The sequence below is a fragment of the Bombina bombina genome, chromosome 2 (assembly GCF_027579735.1).
Source record: "Bombina bombina isolate aBomBom1 chromosome 2, aBomBom1.pri, whole genome shotgun sequence".
In the NCBI taxonomy this organism is placed as follows: Eukaryota; Metazoa; Chordata; class Amphibia; order Anura; family Bombinatoridae; genus Bombina; species Bombina bombina.
This window is the reverse complement of record NC_069500.1, coordinates 61,047,975-61,068,548: the sequence shown is the minus strand read 5'-3', so window position 1 is coordinate 61,068,548 and position 20,574 is coordinate 61,047,975. Positions and strand designations below refer to the sequence as shown.

Here is a 20,574-nt window from a genome sequence, read left to right as displayed (position 1 = left end):
AAAATTTCCGTGTGGCCGCTGGTTGGATAAAACTGAAGATGATGGTGCCATAGAGAGATATCTTTTTCCTTCTGACTTACAAAAAGAAGAATATGTTCCATGTATGTCGTCTCTACTTATTTAATATTTTATAGAAATATTTATTTTTGGCTTATTTTAGACTGATTTAACATCTACCGTCTCTGCTTTATCACATTAACATCAGTAATACTTAATGGAAGATAATATGAAGATAATATGTAAGGTGAAGAGGTAACGTTATGGGAGTCAAATGTGACGTTTAAATATTACATTTAAAGGTTTGCTTTCATAATCTTACATTGAAGTCGAAGAGAATTAACATTTGAGTGTTAGTATTTAAATGTTAGATTCCGTATTTGAAGCTACGTTCAAGAAAAAAAAAAGAAAACCATTCTTAAAAAATATGTAAAAGTTTGTGAATTATAACAAACTCGTCCTACAGCCTGTGTACACGGGCCAAAATTCCCATCCACTTGGATCCCCTCTGCCTCACTCCTTCACCTTCCCTGCCGCTCTCAACTTTTTTTTTACTGTAGTGCAGTGCTCCTGCCCCCCTCCCCCTTGCCCCTGCTCCCGCGCGCCCCCTCCCCCTCTCTGTTGTGGGATCCTCACTGATGGATCCTTCTTTATGGCCAGGTATGTTTGTCTTGCGCTGCAGTCTCTACTGCGCATGACTGCATCGGACAAACATACCTGGCCTTTTAGAATATAGGATGTGACAAAACTTTCACCCACCCCGCAGACCTACAGTTACTTAAGTAAAAATCACGTTATACTAGAAATTATCTTATACTATTAAGTTATCTTAGTGTAAGCTATATTGGTCACAGGAAATTAATTAAAAGCTTTCCTAAAGCGCAAAAACATATTTAGTTGTGATTTATGCTAAAGTGTGACATTGTGTTTATTAATTTTTCCCGTTCTTTCAATTCTGTTCTCAAAAAGCACCAAGCCGTTATTTTGACAGTCAACAAGATCTTTTTTCAATATACAATCACTGATCCCTCTGATAAGCTGGAATACTTGTGTTTTTTGCCCAGTTGTGCCTTACGAGATCACCGTTTACACTAGTGACATATTTGGAGCTGGGACAGATGCAGATGTCTTCATTGTTCTTTATGGAAGAGATGGAGTTTGTACCCAGCAAAAATCTCTTTGTGTCAACAAGCGAGAGAGAAGGATGTACTTTGAGAGGAACTCAGTGGATCAGTTTATTGTGGAGGTAAGGACCAAAAAGATTTAATTTCAAATGTAACTTTTTTATCTGATTAGAACCTTAAATGGACATTTATCACTTTGAGATTGTAATTTAATATCTACTTGCATTGCTTGTTTTGTCACCTTTTCCTGTAATTTAATTCTAAAAAAAAATCTGTATGAAAATACCAAGTTTATTTCACAAATACTCAATAAAAATAACATAATATAAAAACGAGTTTTAGGAGAAACACCTACAAAAATGCATTGCATGACCAATATGGCAAATCATGGGTTGTAATTAGCGGCTCTGCACAGATGCCACTTTCGATTGGCTCACCAGAAGTGTTCAGCTGAGGATTGGTACTGCCTTACTGATAAACAACCGACTTAAACTATGTGTTTAACCCCTCTGTGTTGGTGTAAAGCACATAGGTATAGACAGACAGTAGTTCCATAAGAAAATGCTCTAACACATAAAATTATTTATTGCAGCTTTATGCCCCTTTAAAGGAGCATGAATCCCCAATAAATTATTTTATGCAACTTTCCAATTTACTTCAATTATCACATTCGCTTCCTTTTCTTTGTATCCCATGTTGAAGGAGAAGCAATGCGCAACTAGGGACCAGCTGAACTCATCAGGTGAGCCAATGACAAGAGGAATATATGTGCAGCCAGCATTCAGCAACTAGTTGCCAGTAGTGCACTGCTGCTTCTGAGCCTACCTAGGTATGCTTTTCAACAAAGGAAACCAAGAGAATTAAGCAAATTAGGTGAGCATTTGCACTAAGGATTAGATGAAAGAATTATACAAGAATTGAACAAGAGGCAAATAAAGGACAAGACACAAGGCAAATGCTGTTGTAATACTGCGTTTTATGTGCTTCTCTTTTTTTATAAAAATGATCCATACCTTCATGTTCCTTTTTGCTACCTCGTTTCCCTATAACAAACTACATTATTTATTTGCTCCTTCTCCTTCACTACCTGCAATTCATTGGCTCATCTCTTTTATCCTCACCAGACTTTAGCTCTCATGAACTTCACACATTCCTAAACTCTCTCTCTCTTCCCTGCACTTCATCCCAAAACACTCTCAATACTGCAAATCTGTATTTCCACTTATATCACTCTCCCTCTTGCTCATGCTAGCTACTGGTGATATCTCCGCTAATCCTGGCCCCTCACAATGTCTTAGCCTATGTCCACTCATGTGTGCCTTCCCATAGACCTAGAAATCAAAAGCCTGGGAACCCTACTCAAATACCTCTTGTTTCTGAAGCCAACACCCCTTCTTTTGTGCACTCTGGAACTCTTGCTCTGCAACAAGCTCACTTCTATCCATGACCTCTTTATCACCCACCTCCACAATCTTCTGGCTCTCACAGAAACCTGAGTCTCTCCTTCAGACGCAGCTTCTCCTGCTACATTGTCACATGGAAGTCTCCACTTCAGCCATACCCCTAGATCTGGTAACAGACAAGTTGGGCTAGGTATTTTACTTTCCTCTCATTGCACCTTTCACTAACTACAACCCGTCTCTTCCTTCACATTTTCTACCTTCGAAACCCACATTATGCGCTTGTTCTCTCCCCCTGTCTATGTGTTGCAGTCATATACCTTGAGCTTTTCAACTTAATTTCTAGATCATTTAGCTGCTTGGCTACCTTATTTCCTCTCCTCAGACACCCCTTGCCTCATGCTTTGGGATTTCAAACTCCCTGTTGACAATCCCATTGCCCCGCTACAAACTTTACAAATCCTGTTTTCCTCTTTCTTACCATCATATCCTCATCACAGCACTCTCTACAACTCTCCCTCCATTTAACACTCACAACAAACTCCAAAGGAGCATTTAGTCATTAGATCAGCAACATCTCTCACTCTAAAACCGCTGTTCTCTCCCATCTCCTCCTTTTCCTGCCCTGACCAATCTATCTGTCACTACATGTCCACTCTTACATTGGTCCTTTATTATTTGGCACCTTCTTCCATAACTAGGATGTCATACACTCATCTTCAGCCTTGGCATACACTTATGACATGCCACCTTTGCAGATCTTCCCGCACTGCTAAGCGGCAGTCTTGCAGGCCCATTTATCAAGCTCCGTATGGAGCTTGAAGGGCCGTGTTTCTGGCGAGTCTTCAGACTCGCCAGAAACACAACTTATGAAGCAGCGGTCTAAAGACCGCTGCTCCATAACCCTGTCCGCCTGCTCTGAGAAGGCGGACAGGAATCACCGGAAATCAACCCGATCGAATACGATCGGGTTGATTGACACCTCCCTGCTGGCAGCCGATTGGCCGCGAGTCAGCAGGGGGCGGCGTTGCACCAGCAGCTCTTGTGAGCTGCTGGTGCAATGTTAAATGCGGAGAGCATATTGCTCTCCGCATTTAGCGAGGTCTTGCGGACCTGATCCACAGTGTCGGATCAGGTCCGCAAGCCCTTTGATAAATTGGGGCCTTGGTGTTCATCTTGAACTCTAATTATGATGCTCTTAACCTCTATAAGCAAGACTACTTCTCTACTAATATGTCTACTCTTTCTCCAAACTCAAATCTTCTGTTCTCCACTTTCAATACTTTTTCCCACCTTGACTATTGCAACTCCATCCTCTCTGGTCTTCCTAGTTGCCATCTATCTCCTTTACAATCCAAATGAATACCTCTGCCAGGCTTATCTTCCATACACATCGCTCAACTTCTGCTGCACCTTCACTGGCTTCCTATAGCCTCCAGAATTAAATACAAAATTCTGACTGACGTTGAAGGCTCTCTATAACACTGCTCCCCCTATATCTCAGACCTTGTCTCCACATACTCTCCCTCCTGTTCCCTTTGCTCTACTCATGACCTCCTCCTCTCTTTCTCTGTCGTATCCTCCTTACATTCCTGTCTACAGGACTTCTCCAGACTGGCCTCAATCGTATGGAACTCTCTGCCTCGTTTCACAAGTCCATAGTTTTGAAAGTTTCAAGCACTCTTTAAAGAGTCTACTGTTCAGGGATGCATACAATATACTGTAACCTTTTCCAACCTCTGTTTCTCTCCTCCTTTGTTATCCCCTTGAACTACATAACATGTAAACCTACTAGCCCAGCTGTTTGTGGACCACCATCATGAGAGCTGATTTACAACAGGACCCACTTGTTCCCTATAAATGTTGTCTCACATATCATACCTTTGTTTATAACACTACGGAATCTGTTGGTGCTCTACAAATAACTGATAACAAATATAATAAAAGTAAATTGGAAAGTTGACATGCTCTGTCTGAATTTTGACTTTACTGTCCCTTTAATAATCTAATAATTGAATGTTACATTTAATATTTGTTTAGAACGAACAAATATGATTAAACATTCGCCCATCTCTAATCACAAACTGCTCTGCAAAAGAGAAAATAAAAAATCCTATAGATAACTCTTGTTTACAACCAATTAAAGGAAAAAGTACATTTTCCAATCCTTGACAATACACCAAACACAGGTTTTTTTTCATGCTCCTATATTGATTTTGAAGTTGAAACAAAATGATGTAAGATTTTATTACATGTTAAAAACACTTTAAACTGTACATTCTGGTTCTTGAAAAATATGCTAATGTATTAGCGTATGAATAATGCAGTGACACGTAGGCATAGAGTGCTGTCAGCTTCTGTCAAAGATTATCATGCAAGGTATTTAACGGACATTCAAGTTGCATTAGGTTTCTGGCACAGTATTGACAGCAGCTACATTCTTAAACCCTAAATTGTTTTTTTGCAACAAAAAAACAAACAAACAAAAACTTGCTTGTGTCAAATGCTGATCTTTTTTTTACAGCTAACATACTGGCAGAAAATTAAGTTCGGCTTGACCTATACATCATATTGTATCTATTTAGATGTTTAATGTCTTTTTCATTCTGTAGCTTGAGGACGTGGGCGACATTATTGAAAAGATTCGCATTGGTCACAATGATAAAGGGATCAACGCTGGGTGGCACTTAGATAGGGTGGAAATCCGAAGACTTTTACCAAATGGAAAGGTTGGTAATGAAAATATGTATCATGACAACAATAAATTTAAATTAACTTTTTATGTGTGTAGAGCCTACCAATGCCTCACCTCCTAACAATAATCTTTAATGGTGTGAAATTAAGATGACAAGTATCATATGTTTGTAGGCCAAGGGCACAATTTGCATGGTGCTTAGAGTTTTTTCTTGGCAGTTGGAGAGGGATTGTGATTGTCAGGGTAAATCCAGACCAGTCATGATTGGAGCTCATACCAGGTAGTGATTGTGATTACTATTTCAGGAAGTCTGCTAAAGGGTGGGATGTGCACGGAAGACCATGGGGAGTATGGGTCTTAAGTCCCAATATGGAGGGACTAGTAATATTTAGGTCATTTAGAAAATTCATTAAGAAGCAATGATTCTTATATGGCCTTTATAGACACATCTAGCATGATGATCAGCATCACTTCCCAGTTCTGACCTTGGTTGCTTAGTTTATAAGATCTCGTTGTGTACTCTTCACGCTGATTTATTTGGCTTCCTCTATATCCTTTACCCTTGTCTCTGGTTCCCTTTCTTTGCCCAGAGTCACCAAACATAGCTTAGGCTTTTTCACCACTAATTCTGTAAAAGGTAGGCCTTATCTCATTGCGCATTTCAGAGGACTGCATGTGGGTAAGTCACTTCCATTTGGTTTGGGTTGGCTAAGATTTGTTTTAAATCTCTGCTCCTTTTTTGGATTTTCTTTCCAGGCAGTTTAAAAAACAAATGTTTGCTGATAAATTCATTTATTTTATAATGGTGAGAGTCCATGCGATCATCATGTGGGATTACAGTCCAGTTCACTAGGAGGAGGCAAAAATATCCAGAGCTTTAATCCCTCCCAATCTCCCAGAATCCCTAAACTATATACATGGACAAGTAAATGGAGGAAAACTAGAAAAGCAAGAAAGTACAAAGCAGGGCATATTAAGTACAAAACAAGTCCTGCCTCCAACTGTACAGAATAATAAGGGTGGTGCTTGTGGACTTTCACCATCATGAAATAAATTAATTTATCAGGTAAGCATAAATTTTGTTTTCTTTGATAAAATGGTGATAATCCACAAGATCATTACATGTGGGATCTTATGCATAAGCAGCGAAGTCCACAAGACCACCATTAAATAGAGTTAATAGGACAATACAGGTAATGCAGGTATTAAACTGATAAAGCATGTTGGCCACAGTACTTTCCTGTCAAAAGCAGCCTGTGAAGAGGCATACGCGTAAAAAAAGTAGAATTTAGTGTAAGTTTGCAAGGAATACCAAATTGCCACCTTATACATTTGGTCTATGGAGGCCTCATTATGGAAGGCCCAAGAAGTGAAAACTGCTCTAGTGGAATGAGCAGTGATGTGTTTAGGGGTGGTCTTCCCTGCAACCAAGTATGCATTATGAATTAAGGCCTTAAACCAAATGGCTAAAGTAACTGCCATAGCTTTGTGACCCATACAATGTCCAGAAAAATGGACAAAAAAAGTAGAAGCATCTGAAGGATTTTGTGGTTTCCACATAGATCTTTATAGTCCTCGCAACATCAAGGTTGTGAAGAAGTAACTTCTTAGAGTTCTTAGGAATTAAGCACAAGGAAGGAACCACAATTCCCTGGTTAATAGTATCTGCAGAAACCACCTTAGGTAGAAAATAACAGAGTAGAAATCTCAGAAGCCCTGAAAAAATGGCTAAAAGCAAGAGAACATTCCAGGACAAAAACTGAAGGTCTAATCTGACTTAATTCTAATTCAGAACTGTACAAATGTCTGAACATCAGGAATGTTGGAGATTTTCTTGTGATACAGAACAGATTGTCAGCCGCTCAGGAATCAATCCGGGATGTAACCCAACTGCTAGCGTGAATTGAAAGCACACGCTAGCACACTGAGAAATATCCAGGACGTGACCCACTCAGGAAGCAGATTAGAAGATAACAAAATGAATATTGTTCCAGAATGCAGGAAAGCCACAAAGGATAAAACGTCCCTTTAAGTAGTACAAAGAACAAAAAGGAAATGCTCTTCCTTGAAGCTTCTGGAAAAGGTCCTCTTTAGCAGGCTAGTAAAACAAAGGAAAAGTTCTCTTTTGCAGCTTGTAAAAGTATAATGTCCCTTTAAGCAGGTTTATAACAAACAGAAAGGCAAAGTTCTCTTTTGCAGCTTGTAAAAGTAAATGTCCCTTTTAAGCAGGTGTATAACAAACAGAAAGGCAAAGTTCTCTTTTGCAGCTTGTAAAAGTAAATGTCCCTTTTAAGCAGGTGTATAACAAACAGAAAGGCAAAGTTCTCTTTTGCAGCTTGTAAAAGTAAATGTCCCTTTTAAGCAGGTGTTGTTTAACAAAGAATAGGTTTAAAGGTAAAGGCCAAAGCAAGGTCAGGCAGGCAGAAGTCGGCATCCAAATATCAGCAAAAGGTATAGGCAAAAGACAGGGTCAGACAAGCAGAAGTCGGCATCAAAGTATCAGCAAAAGGGTAATAGCTACAGGTAAGGTCAGGCAGGCAGAAGTCAATGTCCAAATAGCAGCAAGTAGGGATTAGGCAAGAGGCTTGGTCAGGCAGGCAGAAGTCGGTACACAGAAGAACAAAACTGATATGGTACTCATAATTCAGGGATACAACAAACGGGCCCAGATTCAGATCTCCCGCCGAGATTTAAAGGGCAGAGCGTAACCGTCATCAGAGGGGTGTGAGAGAAAGCGTCATGTTGCTAAGCAACATGACGTCAGAGACACAGAGGAGTTCCGGGAGCCGCGGCGACACGGCGATGAACGGAAGCGCTCATGACAGCACCCCCTCCTCAAGGACCCCTCCGGGGGACAGGACCAGGTCTATCAGGATGTGTCTTGTGGAAGGACTTGACCAATATAGGAGCATTTACTTGATGAGCAGGTTCCCAAGAACGTTCCGTGACTGGATAACCCTTCCAATGAATGAGATAATACAATTTCTTGCCCCGCAATTTGGAATCTAGAATATGGCTGATCTCAAACTCAGGATGTCCATGCACCAATAACGGTGGAGGTTTAGAAAAAGGCTTAGAATACCTGTTAAACATCACAGGTTTTAAAAGAGAAACATGAAATACCGGATGGACTTTGAGAGACTTGGGTAAAGCTACCCGATAAGCAGTGGAACATACCTGACCCAGTATTCGGAAAGGACCCACATATCGTGGTCCCAATTTGTTAGAAGGTTGTTTCAGGCGAAGAAATCGAGAGGAAATCCAAACTTTATCACCAGGGCGATATTTGGGAGCCTTTTTCCGTCGAAGATCCGAAAAGAACTTGTAACGTCTAGAAGTTACAGAAAGAATACGATGTATCTTCTGCCAATGTCGAGTTAATCTTCGGGCTGTAAGATCAGAAGCAGGATTCACTGTGGAGGAAGTATGCAAAGGGAATGTCCTAGGCTGATATCCATAAGCTGCATGAAAAGGAGAAGTCTGAAGGGAGGAATTGTACCGGGCATTATGGGCCAATTCAGCCAAAGGAAGGTAAGAAGTCCAGTTTGAATGATAATGATCCACATAATGTCTAAGATATGTTTCAAGACACTGGTTTACTCTTTCAGTCTGACCATTCGATTGTGGGTGGTGAGAAGTAGAGAGAGATATAGTAGTACCAAAATGTTTACAAAGTGACCTCCAAAATCGAGAAACGAATTGTACCCCTCTATCAGAAACAATATCTAGAGGAAATCCATGGATTCTTACAATATGTAGAATAAAAAGTTCAGAGAGTCTTTTGGCAGATGGTAATCCTGGCAAGGGTACAAAATGAGCCGTCTTAGTGAACCTGTCGACCACCACCCAGATAGTATTGTTCCCAGTGGACAAGGGAAGATCGGTAATAAAGTCCATGGATACATGAGTCCAAGGCTGGTGAGGTATAGGCAATGGTTGGAGTAATCCTGAAGGAAGTTGGCGTGGGGTTTTGTTCATGGCACATTGTGTGCATACTGAGACGTAATCCTTCACATCTTGAGAGAGTGTAGGCCACCAGACATGTTGTTTGAGGTTTCGAGTGGTAATACTGATGCCAGGATGTCCAGAAAGGGGACTATCATGAGCCCAAAATAAAATCTTGGAACGAAGGCGTTCAGGAACAAAGAGTAAACCATTGGGAGGTTTACAGGACAAAGGAAGATGCTCTTGAGCGGACTGTAATTCTTGTAACCAAGAAGTTGTTAACTGGGCAATGACTTCATGAGGTTGGAGAATGGTACCAGACTCAGGAACTGGGGTATCTTGAAATTGTCTGGAAAGTGCGTCTGCTTTAATATTTTTTGATCCAGGTATGTAAGACAAATTATAGTGAAACCGAGAGAAGAATAAGGACCAGCGTGCTTGCCTGGAATTTAGTCGTTTGGCTGTTTGGAGATACAGAAGGTTCTTATGATCAGTAAGTATAGTAAATGGCAAAGAAGTACCTTCCAGCCAATGTCTCCATTCATCCAATGCCATCTTGATGGCAAGCAACTCTTTATTCCCTACGTCATAGTTAAATTCGGAAGGAGTGAATTTTTTAGAGAAAAAAGCAACAGGATGAATCCTTCCAGTCTCTGGTATTCGTTGAGACAGAACCGCTCCAGCAGCAACAGAGGAAGCATCCACCTCCAGAATAAATTGAAACTCAGGATTTGGATGACGAAGGATAGGAGCTGAGGAAAAAGCTTCTTTGAGAGATTCAAAAGCTTCTATAGCCTCAGACGGCCATACTTTACAGTTTTGTCCTTTTCTTGTGAGAGAAGTAAGAGGAGAAGTAATAGTAGCAAAATTCTTGATGAACTTTCTGTAATAATTGGCGAAGCCTAGGAAACGTTGTAAAGCCTTCAAAGAATCAGGTCTAGGCCAATCCAAAATGGCAGAAAGTTTAGTAGGGTCCATTTCGAATCCAGATGCCGATATTACATAACCCAGAAAGGGTATGGATTTTTGATGGAAAGAACATTTCTCCAGTTTAGCAAACAGATGGAATTCTCTTAGACGTTGAAGTACTTTCTTGACGTGGTGCACATGATCTTGGTGGTTCTGAGAAAAAATTAAGATGTCGTCCAGATATATGATAACAAAAATATTCAAAAAATCACGAAAGATCTCATTTACAAAATGCTGGAAAACCGCCGGAGCATTGCATAGCCCGAAGGGCATGACCAAATATTCATAATGCCCAAATCGAGTGTTAAAGGCAGTCTTCCACTCATCTCCTTTGCGTATACGGATCAAGTTGTATGCACCACGTAGGTCGAGTTTGGTGAAAATGGTGGCTCCCTGAAGATAAGTAAAAAGTTCAGGAATAAGGGGCAGAGGATAACTGTTCTTGATGGTAATCTGATTCAATCCACGATAATCAATACAGGGTCTTAATCCGCCATCCTTTTTTCCCACAAAAAAGAAACCAGCCCCTACAGGGGAAGAGGAGGGTCGAATAAATCCTCTAGCCAGATTGTCTTTTATATATTCTTCCAGAGCCATGTTTTCTGGTTTAGAAAGTGGATATGTCTTGCCTCGAGGATAGGCAGCCCCAGGAAGGAGGTCAATGGGACAATCAAAAGGGCGATGAGGAGGAAGACGTTCTGCTTCTTTTTTGGAGAAGACATCCACAAAGTCATGGTAATGCATAGGTAAGGATTCCGGAGTTTCAACTGTGAGAGCAATAGTGAGTGGTAACTTAGTAATCTTTTGAAGACATTTAGTCTGGCATGTAGATCCCCAGGAAGTGAGTTCACCGAAAGTCCAAGAAAAAATGGGATTGTGAATCTGGAGCCAGGGTAATCCCAAGATAATGGGAAATTGCGGAGTGGAAATGACATCGAAACAAATTGTCTCAGAATGAAGTATTCCTACGGTGAGGATTAAGGGTTGAGTAGAAAACTGAATGTATCCAGAACCCAAAGGATCTCCACTGACCGTAGAGACTGAAATGGAATACTCCTTCTTTAGTAAGGGTATAGAATGAGTAGAAACAAATGTAGAGTCAATGAACACACCTCCAGCACCAGAATCAATTAGAGCTTGGGTATAGATCTTCTTATGTCCAATTAGAAGAGTTACTGGAACAAAGAGTTTCTTGTATAGGGAATGATCACTATTTTGGCTTAACTCAGTTCCCTGGACTAGAGTTAAGCCCTGGCTTTTACTGGCCTAGTAGGACAATCCCTTAATAAATGTCCTTTAAGGCCACAGTACAGACATAAGCCAAGAGTCCGTCTTCTTAAGCGTTCAGTCTCAGTTAATTTTATACTTCCTACTTCCATGGGTTCAGCCTGATCAGTAGTAGGAGAGGCTGGAGTGACTGGATTAGAAAAACGAGGAGCTAAACGAAAAGGAGTTCGAGTGGAAGTCCTCTGTGTTCTATCCTTTTCTTGTTGGCGTTCACGAAACCTGGCGTCGAGACTGATACAGAGATTTATTAAGGCTTCTAAGGACTCTGGAAGTTCACGATACACCAATTCATCCTTGAGACGCTCAGAAAGTCCTTTACGGAAAGCGGCTCTGAGTGCTCCCTGATTCCAAGTGGTTTCAGAGGCAAGGGTGCGGAACTCAATTGCATATTGAGAGACTGGTTGATTTCCATGACGTAAATCCAGGAGAGTTGCTTCAGCAGCGGATGACCTTCCAGGTTTATCGAATACGTTTGAGAATGTAGATAGAAATGTAGCAACATCCAACAGTATAGGATCATTCTTTTCTAGCAAAGGTGACACCCAAGCCAAGGCTTTTCCTTTCATTAAGGAAATAAGAAACGTGATTCTAGAAGAGGCAGTAGCAAAGAGAGTAGGGCTATTTCGGAAATGAAGACGGCATTGATTCAAAAAGCCTCTACATTCTTCAGGATTCCCATCATATTTATCCGGAAGAGGAATCCTGGGACTTAGTTGTACCTGAGACTGATTGTTAGGAATCGGAGGAGGTAATGCCTCAATCGGATTTGGATTGGGATTAGGATTGGGAGGTGCGGTAGCAACCAAATTTTGTAATAGAGCAGTAATTTGATCAAGTTTAGTGTCCAGAGACTGCAAGTGAGTGGCATGAGAACCCAAGAGCTGTCCCTGGTGAGCCACGGCCATAGATAATTCAGTGGGGTCCATTTTTATGGCCCGTTTGTAATGTCAGCCGCTCAGGAATCAATCCGGGATGTAACCCAACTGCTAGCGTGAATTGAAAGCACACGCTAGCACACTGAGAAATATCCAGGACGTGACCCACTCAGGAAGCAGATTAGAAGATAACAAAATGAATATTGTTCCAGAATGCAGGAAAGCCACAAAGGATAAAACGTCCCTTTAAGTAGTACAAAGAACAAAAAGGAAATGCTCTTCCTTGAAGCTTCTGGAAAAGGTCCTCTTTAGCAGGCTAGTAAAACAAAGGAAAAGTTCTCTTTTGCAGCTTGTAAAAGTATAATGTCCCTTTAAGCAGGTTTATAACAAACAGAAAGGCAAAGTTCTCTTTTGCAGCTTGTAAAAGTAAATGTCCCTTTTAAGCAGGTGTATAACAAACAGAAAGGCAAAGTTCTCTTTTGCAGCTTGTAAAAGTAAATGTCCCTTTTAAGCAGGTGTATAACAAACAGAAAGGCAAAGTTCTCTTTTGCAGCTTGTAAAAGTAAATGTCCCTTTTAAGCAGGTGTATAACAAACAGAAAGGCAAAGTTCTCTTTTGCAGCTTGTAAAAGTAAATGTCCCTTTTAAGCAGGTGTTGTTTAACAAAGAATAGGTTTAAAGGTAAAGGCCAAAGCAAGGTCAGGCAGGCAGAAGTCGGCATCCAAATATCAGCAAAAGGTATAGGCAAAAGACAGGGTCAGACAAGCAGAAGTCGGCATCAAAGTATCAGCAAAAGGGTAATAGCTACAGGTAAGGTCAGGCAGGCAGAAGTCAATGTCCAAATAGCAGCAAGTAGGGATTAGGCAAGAGGCTTGGTCAGGCAGGCAGAAGTCGGTACACAGAAGAACAAAACTGATATGGTACTCATAATTCAGGGATACAACAAACGGGCCCAGATTCAGATCTCCCGCCGAGATTTAAAGGGCAGAGCGTAACCGTCATCAGAGGGGTGTGAGAGAAAGCGTCATGTTGCTAAGCAACATGACGTCAGAGACACAGAGGAGTTCCGGGAGCCGCGGCGACACGGCGATGAACGGAAGCGCTCATGACACAGATAAGGCCAAAATCTGACACTTACAAGAACTGGCTAATAAGCCCTTCTCCAAGCCATGCTGTAAAAACTTAAGAACTCAAAAGGAATTCTAATGGTATCCTTTTTTAGTACACCAAGCCAAAAAGGTTCTCCATACCTTGTGGTGCATACGCCTGGTAACAGGGTATCTGGCCTGAATTATGGTATTAATGACCTTATCTGACAAACCTCTGTTAGACAAAAATAAATAAAAGGACCCTGTGTGAGAAGGTCTTTTATGAGAGAAAGCTGCCAAGACAGACAAAAGGACATTTGATTCAAGTCCTCCTACCAAGTGCTGCAAGTCCAAACCAGAGCAATCAGAATCACTGAAGCTCATTCTTGTTTGATTCTGGTTATTACACTGGAAAGCAACACAAACAGAGGAAAAAACATAAATTATGCTTACCTTTCAGATGGAAAGAGTCCACAGCTGCATTCATGTTTTTGCCTGGGAGTTCAGTCAGCCTGCTCAAATTGCACCTGAAGGTTCAATGGACATGTGTTTCTTTTTTAAAACTTTTATCACATGAAATAAATCTGTGCTGCACCATGTGGTTTTGTATCATTGTTTTTACATAATTTGCATTACAAATGCCAAGATTCCTGCATGTTATCAATCAGGATCCATCATCCAGTCCTAATATGAATCAGTTACCTGGACAACTGTGAAGTTCCAGTCTGCATTCCTAGCACTTAATAGTGCATTTCCCATGTGAGTGTATTTACCATATTTATATTCTGAATGGTGACTGTACTACGCCATTGGTGCCCTTGTGTTGTTGTTTCTATTACAGATCCTGTTCAAGAGAGGTTGACCACCCGTTGACAAGGAGCTGCCAGACAGTTATTCAGAATAGATTTCCTGATAATTATCCTGGTGACATCGTCCCATAGTGGCTATATATGTATATATTTTTGTACTTTTCTATACATATAACCTGTGTGTTTTTTATATTTATTCCTTGGTGATTGAAAAAGTCTGTTTCTTAATTGTTCACTAAGAAATATAAATGGCTGATATCAGGCAATGGTGGTATTCTGCCCACCTGCTTATACAGGACACTCCCTTCATTGCCAGGGAACCCCAAGTTCCCCCTCTGTGATTTATGTAAGCCACAGCTGTGACATTGTCGAACTGAAATCAGATGGATTACTGCCTGAGGCTGGGCCAACTCTGTAGAGACCTGAAGATTGTGTAGAGTTGCAGGAATATTTATTAGCAACCTTACTCTCAAGGAGACCAAACTTGATGCAATTTTAATGACCCCTAGACTGCCCCCCAACCTAATAGGCTGGCATCTTTTGTGATCTCAGTCCAGCCTGGATGAAGGATTAAGACCCCCTGGACAAAAGATTGGTGCTTCTGCTACAATGTCAAGGACTGTTTTGTCTATCTGACAAGATCTTCTAAAACAGGAACTTGTAATCTCCATTTCACTACTCAAGTAGTTAAAACTGCAGAGCACTGAGATAAAACCAGGCAAAGCAATTTGCACTTGGAGCAGCCACCCTAAGGCTTACCATTTCCATTCATTGAGCTACAGATGGAAGGGTAGTGTTCTGAAGACAAGTATATGCCTGTTGCAGTTTGTTCATGTGTTTTTGCATCAGAATCAGGCACATAGGAACTGAGTCTATGATGGACAGTAGGAAGGACACCATAGTTTGAGAGGTCAAAGAGCTCTTTGGCAAAGCAAATAAAGAACAGTGTCTGTATGCTTCACTGCCTTCTCAAGAGAAGGCAACTGCACCATTATCAGCAAGGCCTCCAGAACTTTATAGTCTCTATCTTGAGTGGGAGCTTTCATAAAATTGTTCAGTATTTTGAGATCCAGTATAGGCCAGAATGTGCCCTCTTTCTTTGGAATTATGAAGAAGAATTAAGAAAAAGTGAATAAAAGTATTCAAACTGGATAAATAAATTGTGTAGTGAGTGTGAACATGTCACCAGTCTAGTTGAATCATGTGTGCGTGTTCCCAGTCTAGTTGAATCATGTGCGCGTGTTCCCAGTCTAGGTGAATCATGTGTACGTGTTCCCAGTCTAGGTGAATCATGTGTACGTTTTCCCAAACTAGGTGAATCATGTGTACGTGTTCCCAGTCTAGGTCAATTATGTGTGCGTGTTCCCAGTGTATGTGAATCATGTGTACGTGTTCCCAGTGTATGTGAATCATGTGTACGTGTTCCCAGTCTAGGTGAATCATGTGTGCATGTTCCCAGTCTAGGTGAATCATGTGTACATGTTCCCAGTCTAGGTGAATCATGTGTACGTGTTCCCAGTCTAGGTGAATCATGTGTACGTGTTCCTAGTCTAGGTCAATTATGTGTGCGTGTTCCCAGTGTATGTGAATCATGTGTATGTGTTCCCAGTCTAGTTGAATCATGTGTGCGCGTTACCAGTCTATGTGAATTATGTGTGCATGTTCCCAGTCTAGGTAAATCATGTGTATATGTTCCCAGTCTAGGTGAATCATGTGTACGTGTTCCCAGTCTAGGTGAATCATATGTGCGTGTTCCAAGTCTATGTGAATCATGTGTACGTGTTCCCAATCTAGGTGAATCATGTGTGCGTGTTCCCAGTCTAGGTGAATCATGTGTACATGTTCCCAGTCTAGGTGAATCATGTGTGCGTGTTCCCAGTCTAGGTGAATCATGTGTACGTGTTCCCAGTCTAGGTGAATCATGTGTGCGTGTTCCCAGTCTATGTGAATTATGTGTGCGTGTTCCCAGTCTATGTGAATTATGTGTGCCTGTTCCCAGTTTAGGTTAATCATGTGTACATGTTCCCAGTCTAGGTGAATTATGTGTGCGTGTTCCCAGTCTAGGTTAATCATGTGTACATGTTCCCAGTCTATGTGAATCATGTGTGCATGTTCCCAGTCTAGGTGAATCATGTGTACATGTTCCCAGTCTAGGTGAATCATGTGTACGTGTTCCCAGTCTAGGTGAATCATGTGTACGTGTTCCCAGTCTAGGTGAATTATGTGTACCTGTTCTTAGTCTAGGTGACTCATGTGTATGTGTTCCCAGTCTAGGTGAATCATGTGTACATGTTCCCAGTCTAGGTGAATCATGTGTGCATGTTTCCAGTCTAGGTGAATTTTGTGTACATGGTCCCAGTCTATGTGAATTTTGTGTATGTGTTCCCAGTCTAGGTGAATCATGTGTGCATGTTCCCAGTCTAGGTGAATTTTGTGTACATGTTCCCAGTCTAGGTGAATTTTGTGTACATGTTCCCAGTCTATGTGAATTTTGTGTATGTGTTCCCAGTCTATGTGAATCATGTGTACGTGTTCAAGCTAATAGCTAGTGGGCCAAGAAGCTGTAATGTACTTACCTGTCAGCACCTTCATCTACTGCTTACCTCAGCTCCATATGACTGCTATCAGGAGATGGGCCCATCTGGGACAGTATAAGCACAATGTCAAGGATGTCAAGTAGCAGCACACTTTAGACCAGGTAATTGGCAGATATATTTGCATTTCACCTGGAAAGCCTATAACTCACTGCCTGACTGAGGGGAAAATTAGGTCTCAACTCAGTTAAAGAATCCCTACGTACTTCAGAATTTACCTCACTCCAACTTGGAAGAAAAAATGTGAATTATTCTGTTAAAGTTGGAGGTAATAAAGCTCTGGAATTTTGGGGTGTTTTTTGTCTCCTCCTAGTGGACTGAGATGTAATTTCACTTGTGATGATCTTGTGGACTCTCATCATCTTATGAAAAATATAGTCTTCATAAATAAGTCTCTCTGAGTCTCTACAACTCTTTCTTTCTATCTGTACCTTTTTTCCTGAATTTTTCTTAGTTGCTGATCCCTCCCATTACTGTAATTTGTCCAGGCATGTTTAACATACATTTCCCATATAAAAAGGAGAAGATACAATTTACTTAAATTGAATTTTAAACTAACTGAAAATAAAGGCTCCTGCACAACTAATAATGAAGTCTCAGATGCTCATTTGTTTATAAACAAATCCCGTTGCACAAGGACAAGGCCCTACAAGTATTTTTAAGCAAAAGGACATCTGGATTTTAAATGTATGCAATAAAGAGAAAAACTGTTTTTCATATTTATTTAATTTAACCAGGGATCTCAAACTGTCACCTTTCCTTGTGAGCGGTGGCTTGCGAAATCTGAAGATGATGGAGAAACCGTTAGGGAACTTGTGCCATCAGATATCTTCACTGAGAAGCTCATGAAGGATGGAACTTTGAAACAAATTGAGATGGAAGTGGAAGACCCATTAGAAAGTAAGTGAGCACTACTTCTAGATGTAAAATCCTGGTGACGTGTGACAGCTGTCAACTACAGCCTGTTGTGGGATATTTGCATTAGTAGTTACTGCTTTTATTTGTGTCTAATGCTCTGTACCATTTCTTTATTAAACTTAAAGGGACATCTACTCTAAAAAAAATATTTATCTATTTTTTTTAATAGATAATCCCTTTATTACCCATTCCCCACTTTTGCATAACCAACACAGTTATATTAATATACTTTTTAACTCTGTGATTACCTTGTATCTAAGCCTCTGCAGACTGCCCCTTATTTAAGTTCTTTTGACAGGCTTGCATTTTAGCCAATCAGTGCCCTCTCATAAGTAACTCCAGTTACCCCCTGACAAGCCTGGGTACAAAGCCCAATAGGAGAAATCACACAAAATTATCAAAGAACACAAAAAATAGTCAGCACTTGATTGGATGCACACAGCTAGGCTAAAAGTATAAAGTAAAGGGTTTATTACAACATATAAGCTCATGAACCACTTCACCGTAAAGATTTAAGAGAGTGCTGACTATTATGGGCCAGATTACAAATGGAGGGGTATTTAGTGCTCCCGCTTGAGTAAGTAAACTTTTTGCATGTGTCCTGTAGCGCTCGTATTACAAGTTGAAAGTAAAAAGTTCACACTTGCGCGCTAACCCGATGCCCGTAAAAAGCTGAAGTTACAATATCTCGCATGCATTAATATATTCAACCCCTAAATAAGTCAATGGAGCAAAAAAAGTGGAAAACACCTAACACCCTACACGCTTGTAAACCTGATTGCATATTCTCAAGTGCGCTAACCCAACATGAAAATTTGAATAATTCACATTCCAATATTCTTCACTTAGAAGAATATGTTCTATTTATTCCTAAATACATATTTCTACATATATCTGATGCTATTTTTTTACAATATACAGGTGGCCCTCGGTTTACGCCGGTTCAATTTGCGCCGTTTCAGAATAACAACCTTTTTTTTCCAGTCATGTTATTGCTATTGAAAAGCTTTGGAAAGCAAAGTGCACTAATTAAAATAGCCAGTAGGTGGAGCAGTCCGCTTGTTTTGCAGCAAAGTTATGCAACTTAACAGCCTTAAATTGATCTGTGTACACAGAACAAACATTAGCTATCGAGCAACAAGTTTTAGCAGCCACTTCCCTATTATCTTCCAGTCCAGCTGCTTGAGGTGAGGGTGCCTAACTGCCTATTAATCACTGCAGATTGAAATGCATAGAATAGGTGCAGACCCAATATTATCTAACATGCTAACAGTGCAGAGAACTGTTGGCAGAAAAATGCAAGTAAAAAAAACGTTTTTGTTCATTAAACTTAGTTTGATGATGATGCAGTCTGTTGTGTAATTATTTTATTAGGTGATGTTTACCAAATGTTTTTGTTCATTAAACTTAGTTTGATGATGATACAATCTATATTATTAGGTTTATAATGCTGTTTAGCATTTAAAGTCTTCATTTCAAAGCTTTAAAAGTAATGTATTAGGTGTTACTTATGACAATTTTGAGAGGGGCCTGGAACCTAACCCCCTCACTTCCCATTGACTTATTATAAACTGGGTTTTAATTTTCAATGGTTTCAATTTACAACCATTCCTCCTGGAACCTAACCCCGGCGTAAACTGAGGGCTACCTGTATATCTATTCTATACCTATATATATACATAGTTATACTGTATACAGGGATAGATATATACAGATATATATATATATATATATATATATATATATATATACAGTATATATATATATATATATATATATATATATATATATATATATATATATATCATATTCTGCTATGTGAAGAACATTGGAATGTGAAATATTTATAGTAAATACACAGTATAAAACTATATTAAATATGAATATTGCATAAATATGATTTTGCATCTTTTCCTCTTCTTGACAGCAAAAGGGCTCCAATGCACTTATATATATGCCTATATGTGTGTACATATTTAGTTATGTGTATATATATATATATATATATATATATATATATATATATATATATATATATATGTATGTATCTCAATGTTAAAGCCTTTTTTTTCTAACACCTGAGATCTCATATCTTTTTTGTGCAAATTTTTTTCAAATATTTTTATTAGATGGTGTTATTATGAGTGTAACTATACTTTGTAATGTATTTTTGATGTGTTTTGTTCAACTTTTTTGTTTCGCGAACCAGCTAACCAGAGCTCTGAGGACGTGGTAATCATTCTAGTGTAAATCACGATTGCGATCACGCGTTCGCGTTTACTTTCAACTTGTAATACAAGCGTTAAAGCCGATATGCGCAAACACCCATGATAAAACAGCTGACTGCTGTTTTACAAGTAGATTGAGATATCTATATATTCCAGTTTGACAGTGCAGTCCACTTCTGGGTTTTGTTTAACCTTTTTTTTATATATATAAAATATTAGGGCAAGGTGTAATAATTGGCAAATATTTTGCTGCATTTTTATCTTCTTAAATGGAAAGAGTCCACAGCTGCATTCATTAATTTTGGGAATTAAGAACCTGGCCACCAGGAGGAGGCAAAGACACCCCAGCCAAAGGCTTAAATACTCCTCCCCCTCATCCCCCAGTCATTCTTTGCCTTTCATCCCAGGAGGTTGGCAGAGAAGTGTCAGAATTTAATTTGTCTCTTATGGAGGATAGTACTCTTCCACATGGGACAGGAGTTTTAAGTAATCCTGTCAGTCTCTCAGTGAGGGCTTGGATGAAAGTTAGAGTCCGGAGATGGAAGAGTCTTTCTGCGAAACCATCCCGACTCATTTTAACAGCTCCTCAAGCAATCGGCGTTGTCGAACTTCGCTCTGCTGCCTGCTTTCTTCTCTTAAGTCCATG

At 40.0% G+C, this 20,574-nt stretch overlaps 1 protein-coding gene across 1 annotated transcript in view; it reads left to right on the top strand.

Annotated features, from left to right (window-relative positions):
- The window catches only part of LOXHD1 (lipoxygenase homology PLAT domains 1), a 666,378-nt gene that overhangs the window by 502,537 nt on the left and 143,267 nt on the right, over positions 1 to 20,574 (top strand). The window contains exons 31-34 of the mRNA XM_053701077.1: positions 1 to 101; positions 1,062 to 1,243; positions 5,134 to 5,250; positions 17,520 to 17,682. The exon at positions 1 to 101 is cut by the window's left edge and continues 64 nt beyond it. Coding sequence (XP_053557052.1) covers positions 1 to 101; positions 1,062 to 1,243; positions 5,134 to 5,250; positions 17,520 to 17,682 — 563 coding nt within the window. The remainder of the gene's footprint in view (positions 102 to 1,061; positions 1,244 to 5,133; positions 5,251 to 17,519; positions 17,683 to 20,574) is intronic.